At 32.9% G+C, this 11,853-nt stretch overlaps 1 protein-coding gene across 1 annotated transcript; it reads left to right on the top strand.

The window, feature by feature from the left end:
* The first annotated feature begins 7,935 nt into the window (after nucleotides 1-7,935).
* On the top strand, nucleotides 7,936-11,837 carry LOC120331469 (uncharacterized). Its single transcript, XM_039398555.2, has 2 exons — nucleotides 7,936-8,250; nucleotides 8,675-11,837. The coding sequence occupies exons 1-2, from the start codon at nucleotides 8,115-8,117 to the stop codon at nucleotides 11,083-11,085; spliced, it is 2,547 nt and encodes an 848-aa protein (XP_039254489.2). The 5' UTR covers nucleotides 7,936-8,114; the 3' UTR covers nucleotides 11,086-11,837.
* The last annotated feature ends 16 nt before the right edge of the window (nucleotides 11,838-11,853 follow it).

Here is an 11,853-nt window from a genome sequence, read left to right as displayed (position 1 = left end):
ATTTCCTGAGAATAATTTGGATCCATAATTTCTACTTACAAATCATTATTTCTGGTAACGTGAGATGAAATTGCATTATTATTGCAATAAAAATATTTCAACGGCAATATTGGGACAAATGTTCGTTTTGACAAGCTCTGAATTGCCTTATTACCTATCTTCATTTGTCATCGTGGCGAGAACATTTAAAATGACTGAATTTTCTCGGAATCGCTATCGCGAAAATCACCGGTATAGGGTAATTTAGTGGTCATCTCAGTCAAATAGGGAACAAATTAACACCACATTTCACCTATATGCTTCCCATCTTTGTTCCACAAATTTTCATTTAAAAAATATTTATGCTGCAGATCTCAACTCCGACCAAGACCAGAAAACCAAACCAAAAAAGAATTACACAGACTGACATATATTACTTTTGACCGACGGTATATGTGTCTTGATCATAAATATAAATTAACGTCCCTATTTCATACGGTATGATATTCATGACCGAAAGTTCAATAAAAAGCAATAAAAGTATATTGCTAGATAATGATGCACTTTTGATTTAAATTTCATGTAAAGTATATTTAATTTACAAAGTAACAACAAAATTAAGCACCACCATGAATGAAAAGGACACCAAATGGTGTACTAAATTTTATTTTATTTTATTATACAAATCACGGTTACTATCGTTTTTTGAATATCCCACAAAACAACTAAAAATAAGAATGATATCTTTCCCCAGTGGTATTTTTATTAGCGCAAAGGCTGACAAAGAGGGACTACGCAAACAAAAGATTCAGATTGTTCCTTGGAATTGTGTAATAATTAACGATATATATGCGTGGTAGTCTTTTGCCTATTTCATTGGAATTTCCACAAATATATAAGTTCTGTGAAATACACTTATTGAGTGACAATAAGTGTTATTTGGCATAAAAATGCAAAAATATTGCACCGTTATTTGAGAAAAGGCTCAAATGTTTAAATGATGACTTAAATAATATTTTTGCCAGAATGAGAAAGTTTTAAACTTCTAATCGTCCGTCCCGACAAAGAATTGGTTTTGAATTCCTAACAACAATAACTTTGATGTTTCAAATTAGATCATTCGACTATGATAGTGTACATAAAATACCTCCTAAAACTTTACGCATATAGCTTTATCTGGAACATTCTTAGGGCATCCATTGCCAAAGTTGTGCATTCATTTGATATTACAAATAAATAGAATCAAATTATATTCAAAAATTGTTCATAAAAAAATATTTGAAAAATTTTATTATTTTTATAATTTTTAGAAAAAATTTTCGGCTTTGAATTGTCCACAAAATTTGTGATAAAATATTATATCAGATTACTAATTCTGATAAAAATTCTTCTAGCATTTCATTTTGATGAGATTTTTTTCTGACAATATGTGGTTTTTGTTGGACAATCATTATTTGGCACTTCTTGCAAATTTATTTCAGATAAAATACAAATCATTGAATGTTATAATTTGCCAGAGGTATTTTGTACAAATGCGAAAAAATTAACGATGTTATTTAAAACTATCCGAGGCAACCACGTTTTTATGAGTCATGTCTATATTCATAAAATATCTCGCAAGACACAAAAAGTGTCAACAAACTACGCACAACACAATAGATGTAAATCACTTGTGTCGTAACTGGAGGCGACCAGATAACATCTGCGGGTGAGACGAACGAAAAGCGAGCAAGGCGCGTGTCGATCGTGTGTGAATTACCGTTTTTTCTATAAATTGAAAAGAGAGAGTCGCTTTATTCTAACAACATGGCACCTTGGCAATTACACCCCACCATTTCTGTTTATCACGTATATTGGAAAGATGCTGAATTCCATTTTATTCAATAGGAGCCTTGGTGCATTTTTAGTGAATTGCAATAAGTATATTAAGTGTTTCGTCAGCATGTCCTCGTAACGAATATCAAAAAGTCTTTTTTTCAATATCGATTTATTTATTCTTACTAAAAGAAAGACCTCAAGATATTTGGTTTAATATATGTAAAATTTAAATTTATTTGCAGGCTAAAAAAATTGTGACATACTAGGCTACTTGAGCGTATATCGAATCCGTCATGTATAAATCAACCACGACCCATGATGCGAAAGCACGTCAGATTTTGAGAAAGTATTCCAGAAAGAAAGTATTACCTGATCACCAAGCAAATGGTGTCCATCATTCATTTTCTACGTATCTCGGGTTCAATCTCAGATAACAAATATGTTACTATTTTGCGTGCTTTCCTTAAAAAATAGTGTAAAAGTTAGGACGCTTATTTCAAACAATTGTCCTTTGTCTTTTCATGTTTTTTTTGTATAATCCAGTAAAATGTTGTTTGATATACATTTATTATTTAATCAGCAATAATCTATATTCGAATTCGGTAGAAGGTATTCTTTTTTTGGTTACTTCGAACATTTGAAAATTGCGTTTTTGTATTCATAAAAAACACTATATTGTAGAAATGTTCCGGAACTTGTACGAATAATAAAAATCGCAAGCTACAATCCGCATTCGTTTAATTAAACAAGCGCACCGAATTCAGAAAAAATATATACATGTGTGAGGCGCAATATATCTGCAACAAACGCAGGACAAAATTACTCAAAGAAGTTTGTGCATTGAACATTATATTGATTCAGTTCATCCTTTAGCCATTCTGCTTAAGTGTGGCTACATGCCGTACGAGGAACCAAAAGTTCTTGTGAAGTTGAATTCATTGAGTGCTGAGCTTGAAGCCACCTTCCAACATGATCATACAGTTTCGAGAAATTAGGTAGTTTATGCAAGTTTGTTTAAACCAAGTTCAAACGAGACGACGTTAATAATGAATTTTCTATGATAAATTATCTCACAATGATTTGTGAATGTAACAAACATCATATCTGCGAAATGTGATTGAATTCTGAACACAATACAACTATCTCCAACTAAATATGGAAAGAATGAAAATGGTACAAAGCGCACGACCTTTTTGTTTATCCACGACTATGTATCATTTTTGACAACAAAGTGTACAACAATACATACTAAAGCTGGCTTAAAAATGCATTGTATCTTAAAAGCTGTATTTAGCGATTAATCTTTACGAAGCAATGATTATCTATTTACAAAAATGGCGCACGAAAGAAACAATATTATTTATACCAGACATAAACTATACGCCTCAGAGGTAATAAGCTTTCGAAGCAGAGCGATGTTGAACTTTAAGGCAATTTTAAGGTAATTCAGCCTACAAGTCACGTACTGGAATACCTACAGCAAATTTTTTTTGTCTGTTATATTTGATACCAATACCGTTCTTGTATGTGTGATATATTTTAACAATTACTGCAAAACTGAATGTATTAATATGATTTTTTTGACATAAATACATATCAAACTTATCATCTATCTTCGCGAGTCTCCTGTTTATTTGTCGTACACCCCGTGGGCAGGTGAATTACGCTAGTCACATTTTTGTGGTATTTCTTTTTTTACACTTAAAAAATACCAAGCGTGGTGATAAACTGGTACAATTACCTGAAAGATTCCAAATAAATTTGTAAGTAGATTTTGATTATTTTAATATTGATTTACATCTGGTCGAAGTGATTTTATTCAATTTTTTACAGCGGTATGCAAAATATGTAATTTTTATAGTTCACATACATGTGACAATTTCACGATTAGGTGAAAATACAAAAATAACTTGTCACAACGAAAATATTAAAATAAAATTACTTTCTGCTAAATAACGGATTTAAGTTGAAACTTAAATTTTTTGGTCGTGTAGTCGAAATAACTGGTCAGTTATAGTCAGAAATTATCTTTTACACTTTTTATGTGATTTGATACTAGTTTTTTATTATCATATATATTTTTGTTGTTAGGCCGGTTCTCCATCAAATATTATTTTCTTCGCCATTTTTTTTACCAACAGGTTCTACTGCTTTACCGCTTCATTCTTTTATACTTGATCACGTGCATATTTAGGATTTCTCATAGCTTTCGCCAGAAATCCACACTCATGTATGTACATCAATTTCAAAATGACTTTCAAATAATTTTAAAGACAGAAATGATAAAGAGACATAAAAATGATTACCATTTCGAAATATTATTAATATACTCTTATGTTAACACAAAAAGCCGACACTATACTTATTTATTTTTTCGATTTTATATTTATAACAACCAACTTAATTCATGAATATTATATTATTCAAGAATACGCCCATCACCTGCCGTTTGTGTTGGCATATCAATATTTCACGAATGAAGTAAATTGTAGTTAAGAAGAAATATTGCACCTTAGTTGATCTTAAGACAATAAAGCACATTTGTTTCAATCATAAATTCAAAATATTAAGCTTATAGAATCGTACACGTGTCATAATAAATATGTTGCTAGCCTATGCATTCGAGTGTATAATTCCACCACTATAGGCCATATTCAAAGAATATATCATATTACTCGGCTCGGCGTTTACAGACTTTCAAACTATTTTTCTTTAGCCGGAATATAAGGTGAAATTAACTACCTCTGAATTTTTGATAACTGAGGTAGAAAATAAAAATTACAAAATTTATGAAATTTTGGATTTTATTGACGCATGTTCATATTAATTTCGAAGTAAATCCTATTGGAAAGCTTGTATTCATACCACATTGTTCAACACTACTGTAAAATGCATACTCCAACTATTTTATTCCTTGAACACATGCTTTTTCTTCAAATGATAATAAAATTAAAACAAACTATTTTGACATCGGCATCGAGGCAAACTAAAAAAATCCACTGAATGTTATCGATTGGGTTTTGCGGGATCACCTACTTATTCTTCTTCTATTCTTTTGCGGCGAACGTGATATTGGACTCTGGAATACTGAAATAAGGAATTTGTGGTCTAAAACTTGGAAAACCGGACAAACATAGATTCTTCTGAGAAGATACAGACAAACTTGAATCAAAACGATGCCGGTAAATTCTGTGCATGGGCACTCATAAAAACAAAACAAAATCATGAGAAACACGAAATTACAATATGTTCTAGTCAGATACAGCAGGGTTGGCCAACCTGCTTTTGACCGCGATCGACTAAGATCTTCAATATAGCTCGCGATCGGCTGATCGGTTATAAAGTCATACACAAAAACGAATGGATACTGAATACGCAGATAACTGCACACACACATACGAAAAACTTCACCACTGCCAATAAACTCGGCTTCATGGGCGCATTGTTAATGAAATCGACACAAAATTTGTATTTTATTGTTCCATTTAAGTTGTTATTTGATTTTTTAATTGAACCCGGAGTAAGTGTTTCATCATTTATCTAAGTTTTATTCAAATCATACAATTCAGATATATATATATGACCTGCCTACTTTTTAGTCGTAAGTGTTGCAAATTCCTTAAGAAACCTTGCCAAGTATTCATATATTATCTGAATAGCAAAAAATAAATATTCTCAAATCATGAATGTTACATGACTGCTTAAACTTCAGTATCTGATTTACAATTTCCTCCAAACGCGATTCTTCGCTTGCTTAGAATTAGAACAAATTGGGCATTTCATGCCACTGCTACCATAGCGAATGAAATTTATCACACTACTCTTGGAGTGAGACAATAACTTTTGCATACTGCGGAACTTATTGTAGGATCGTTTGCCAGTCTAGACACGCGATATTCGGCACTTCATTTTTAAACCTTGGCAGCGGAAAAACTTGGATTTGTGCATTTGCCTTTTTGGGGTATTTCATTAAAATTCACTCAACATCGATCGCGACTGACGTGTTGGCCACCCCAGAGATACAGTAACGATACGATATGGAGCAGTTCGCATCAGATCATGCTGGCCTGCATGGAGTTTATCATGGGAAAATAATCGAAGCTGAAGATAACATACAAACGTCAGATGTAACGATATTTGATGATGGATTCCATAAAAAAGACTGCTTACACAGTTACACTTACACAGTACATGTTCACAAAGCATATGGATATTGATTAAAACTGAAGTTGGAACCCCATGACGTGGAATGCTCTTGTTATATTTCACTCCGTTTGTTATGCATTCAGAATCATATTAATTATCACATATTGCGCACCACTTGTTTCTTTGTTGTATTCTACATATCTCGTTATTTTCTTGTTTAGATATATAGGTAGAAATTGCAGTATATGTTCAAACTTCACTCTCGCACCCAAGTATTTAAGCCTGAATTATCTTTCGTGTCTTTTTTTAAAAATTTACTCCAATGTGTTGTTTACTGTTTGGGGTAAGTGGGCACGGCACGTGCATCAGCACGTCCTGAATCTTTTTTTAGATTTTGCCCACTTTCCCAATTTTCCGTATATTTGTTTGTTTTGCCATGTATTGCTTCATTGTTTTGTTGTAACAGAAAATCGAAATACACACTTACTTACATATCTTCCTAAGTTGGTATATTGTTACATACAACTGCTGGTTATAAATTGAAGAGAAGATGGTTATGACCAAACAAATATATTCAGCTAGTTGAGTAATCCGTCACATACTGTATACAACTTTATATGCATGTACAAAATACTCATAGATCAGTTATGAATTCAGTCACAATTTATAAAAATAAATTGTCAAATACATTGTTTTATGTAAAGTCTTGTTATTTATTGAATGTTTTAATTTATTGATATTGATACTAATCAATAGTAGAAGAGTGTTGTGAATAAAAGGTTAACGGACCAGACGCTTTCAAAGCAAGATTAAATACGCTTGGTAATTTATACAAAATGTCAGTTGCTCAAGCCGACTTGTAAGAGAGATCGGATCATTTGGTAGGAATCCTAAGAGTTGTGCATGTGCACTGGCATGTAGCATACTCGAGTTTTTAGAACATCGAATGAACGCGGCAATCTCGGAACAATTCAGAACTTGTATTAGTGTACCGTAAACCAGTCTGGTAGACCCATTCATATTCAGATAAATTCAAACCGCTATAGAATAGTGCAGTGCGTTGCAAATAACTATTTCCTTATCCTAATCGCGGGTGCAGATATCCTTGGGTACACATGTCCGCGAGAAAATTTCGGTGTGTGCAAACGTCTGTTGGTGCAAATCAGCATTGGTATAAATGAATGTGGATGCAAATGTCCGTTGGTGCAAGTTTACAGAGTGCAAAGTCCGTGGGTGCAAATGTATGTGGGAGCAAATGTGTGTGGCTACAAATGTCGAAGGGTTTGCAAACTTTCGCCGGCGCAATCTATTTATGTGGGTATGGCTGCCAATGCCCGTGCATGGAAAATAACGCAGGTGCAAATGCTCGGGTGCAGTCCATGTGTGCTAATGTATGTGAGAGTAAATGTACTTGCGCCAGTATTAAATGCACGACCTATCTTAACCTAATGAGCATATATGCAAATATAATACAAGAGAGCAATGCTCAAATATATTGACACGACAACTAGAGCGAAGCAGTCCTCACCTTTGACGCTACCGGTACCCTCAAAAATTTCCGAGTTTCGCATAGCATTTATAGAAACAAACCGGACAACCAGTGTTCCCATGGATAAAATAATACAGCAAAATTTTGGATGAAATATCAGATTTCATACAAAATTTAGAAATAAATAAAAGTAATGGCCTTCTGGCAAAAAAATCAATCTTCAACTACCGAAAAAGTATTCAAAGAAAAAAAAACGATTTTTTAATGATGATGACGACGAAAAACAACAACAACAACATGATATTGAAACGATCGTTATGTCCACTAACGTGTCTAACAATATGTTATATGTGATAATTTTCGAAACAGTCTTGGTGCCTTACTAATGAAATGAACAATTAATGATTTTTAAGTAAAAATCTGTTTAGTTCTACCTACTGTGTTTCCCCGAAAATATATTTGACACTGGCTTATTTTCGGGGAAACACGTATGAATAAAAAATATTTGGTGTCAAAGGTTACTTGATGACCCTCATCCGCGACACAGGTTGCCATGGTTTTGATCATCACAATTTACTATGCGACTGACTGCCAGTCTAATGCCAGGATGGCTTTATAATTGAGGGTATTCGCCACTTCCACTGACACTGTCTGGTACTCTAAAATCAGAAAAAACATTATAATGGAAATCGCATCACATCTAGACCACGTTGCTTCGGTTTATGAAGAGCTTGAGAAGTTGCGAGAGGCCAATCAAATGGCACAATTTGTTATGGAAAATCGTCACAGGAACCGGGACTTTCCAGCAGTGACACCAGGTTCGATTTTAGATTTTTCAATTTTATTCATTGGCATTTTTCCCGTAAATGATGTGAGACAAAGCAAATACAGGAATGCATGAAACTGAAACTAAAATGCAGAAATAATGAATAAAAAAATGTTAACTATCATTAAGTCAACCAACAGAGCAATGGGTGTGGTAATGCATAAATCAATGAGCTACCTAGAAACTACATATTATAAAGTTGATATAGATTAGCAAGAAGCGTCTTTGAATAGAGCTTGTGTAACAGTGAAATTGTCAACGGATGTTACTAAGATTATAATTCACTTGCATTGATTTTCATTGGTTTCCCAAACTGGAAAAAAATTGCATTAGGTTTGAATAATGAAAAACTTTGACTGATATACAATTAAACATTCGGGTGCATTGTTCATATCTTTTTTTAATCGATTTTTCAGACGTTAATGATACTATTCCTGATGCACAAGAAGAGCCAGTTGTTATGAAAAAGCAATCAACAAGACACAGTGAAGTACTGAATGATGATATTTGGGGAGCTTCACAATATCTCACTGATGATGATGATAAAATACCATATGTCAAACAGTATTTGAAAAATACAGATGAACTTTTACAACGTGACAAAGAATTGTTGAAAATAGCTGAACCCACTGATTATGAAATTGTGGATGATATTGGATTGTTGTCTATAAACAGTAATAAATCTTGTAATTATGAGAGTTTACATCATATTGATAATGATAAAACTGAACAACACTTCTTTGATGTGTTGTTATCTGAGAATGAAAATTCCGGTGTTGAAGAAGAAAATGATCATGTTTTATCAGTCTCAATGAATTTGTTACCATCTAATAACGAAAATCCTATAGGAAGTAGTGGAAATAGTGAATCAAAATATGAAATTGACAAACAAAATATGAATTTGGAAGATAATCTTCAGAATGGTGGTAATTTTTCCACTTCTTCTGCATCAAGTCCCCCCATGATGTCATTAGTTGATGAGAATGAATTTAGTTCTCACGTTGTTGATCGGCAACATTCTAATGGTATTGATACCAGTTTTCTCGATCATCTGTTGCACACTGAAGATGATTTATTACACCAGGAAAATCTGAAAGAAAAAGATCAACAACACCAACCTTGTAATAAAAAGTCCTGTGATTCTGATAAGAGTATTGAAGTAATCAAGGAAACCTGTTTTCTCGATCATCTGTTGCACACTGAAGATGATTTTTTACCACAAGGAACTCTAAAAGAAAAAGATCAACAACACCGACTTTGTACTAAAAAGTCTTGTGATTCTGATAATAGTATTGAAGTAATCAAGGAAATCAGTTTTCTCTATCATCTGCGGCATACTGAAGATAATTTTTTATGTCAAGGAACTCTAAAAGAAAAAGATCAACGACCCCAACCTTATAATAAAACGTCCTCTGATTCTGATAAAAGTATTGAAGTAATACAAAAAATAGATGATACAATTGGTCCTACATTATTTCGTTATACAAAGGAAGTTGAGAACGAAAAGCCATTAAACTTTGCAACAGATAACTTGGAAAAAGCAACTTTTTTCGATTCTTCAAAAGAAAATTTTCTCATTCCAGAAACCAGTTTCCAACAACAGTGTCCTGGTAGAAATAAGTTAAATCTGTATAAAACTAACTGGTCGGTTCCAAAAATTTCAAAATTTTCCTGTGTTTGGGATATATTACCTGATGAAATGATTTTGAATATTTTTTCTTATTTATCAAAAAGTGATTTAATGCAACTATCTCTCACAAATCATAGGTTTTACAATTTGACCAAAGATTCATGTTTATGGCATAGAGTAGAAGCAAGTGATATGGAACTTAGTTCTGAACTTTTTGAAAAGTTTCAAAGCGTAAAGCCGAGGCATATTCATTTTCACAGGTGCTCTGCAAAAGGCCTGAGCGCAAAAGTTCTTCGTAACTTCTTTCAAAATTGCAAAACATCTTTAAGACATCTTCATGTGAGTGAATGTATGCATGAGTCGTTGTTTGGTGATAATATTCTGCTTCATGCATCATCTCATTGTAACAAAGTTGAAAGCATTTCAGTGCCCTGGAGTAATACCACAGATAATGGTGTCAGTGCACTTGCATCTCTCGTTTCTCTCATAAATTTGGATATCAGTGGAAACTGCTTCATTAGTGATGAATCTTTCATTCTTTTAGTGAAGAAAATTGGAAATTCATTACAAAAGTTGAAAGTGAATGGTTGTTTTGCATTAACGTGTAAGAGCTTTCTAGCAATTGCTGAAAACTGCTGCAATGTTAAAACACTTGAAATAGGCTTATGTGCAAAAGCAACATCTGAATGTGTACAAACACTTGCCAAATTTGTATTCAACGTGAAAGAGCTTGATCTTCGTGGCCTGAAGTCAGTTAATGATGAATGTCTCACTGTGATATCAAAACACTGTAAATCTTTGTCTAAGTTAGTTTTAGCCAACTGTGCTCTCATTACTGATACAGGTCTATCCGATCTCGCCTTTGAGCTTCCAAAAATAAAAGATTTAGATATATCAGGATGTTCCAACGTGACTGATGCAGGAATATCAACTTTGGCTACTGGATTCTCAAATCTTGTGTTATTAAATTTGAGCAGCACATCTATTACGTATGTCAGCATAATAACTTTAACAGAAAATTGTTATGATTCTCTAGAAGTTTTGAAACTTAGTTTTTGTAATAATATCACTGAAGATTGCGTCAAGAAATTAATAAGCTTCTGTTACAAATTGAACTGCCTACATTTACATGGCTGTAAACGTGTATCTGTTAAATCACTGAGAGCAAATCATAAAACTTTAAAAATATTTTCATAATGAGTTGTAATGAAAATTTTTCATTTGTTATCAAAGTTAATAATATTTTTTTTTGCCAATTCAGATTTATCATGCTTTACAAGTATTTCTGTGTATGTGATGCTCTAGTCAAGAGTATGTTTCAAGCAATTATTTATTTTTTATAAAATCATGTGCCATTGGAATGTTCTTGAAATTTTTATACAAATGTTTTATTGGAAGAATCGCATCTCTATTTTATATGTTCCATTCTTTGTTATGACAAACATATAAATTTGTTGTCCTAATACTTATTTAGATCACTTTTCATAGCATAAGTCGATATGCATACTGAAAAGATCTCAAGTATGTCGCACCAATTTGTTTGTGAATCTAACTAATGTCATACAGAGTTAAGATATTGAAATCAGTTTGCAAACATTTTCTCAATATTGAAATTGTACAATGCAATCATGTATGTGCTGTCTGCCTAAAATGTCTGATTACATCTGACAAATTCTTTTGGATTGATCTTGAGTGATCAGCTGAATAATTCAAATCTGTCTATTTCTTTTCTTGGATTTCACTTTTAATTCTTATGCTCAGGATTCAAAAAATCTTTCATTCCTAAAAGAAATCTTGTATTCAGCTGATTGAATGGGTCTTTATGGGTCACATATTCATGGTCAACTCAAAGGTGTAAGCCATAATATGACCAAGTCACCAACTCTGCAATCTTGCTAAAAGAAATTGAATCTCACGAATTGCACAAAGTCTAGTCCAATTTAGTCATGGGATTCTAAGTATCAA

The sequence above is a fragment of the Styela clava genome, chromosome 6 (assembly GCF_964204865.1).
Source record: "Styela clava chromosome 6, kaStyClav1.hap1.2, whole genome shotgun sequence".
Taxonomy (NCBI): Eukaryota; Metazoa; Chordata; class Ascidiacea; order Stolidobranchia; family Styelidae; genus Styela; species Styela clava.
Note: the sequence above shows the minus strand (reverse complement) of the source record. Positions and strands in the feature narration are given on the sequence as shown.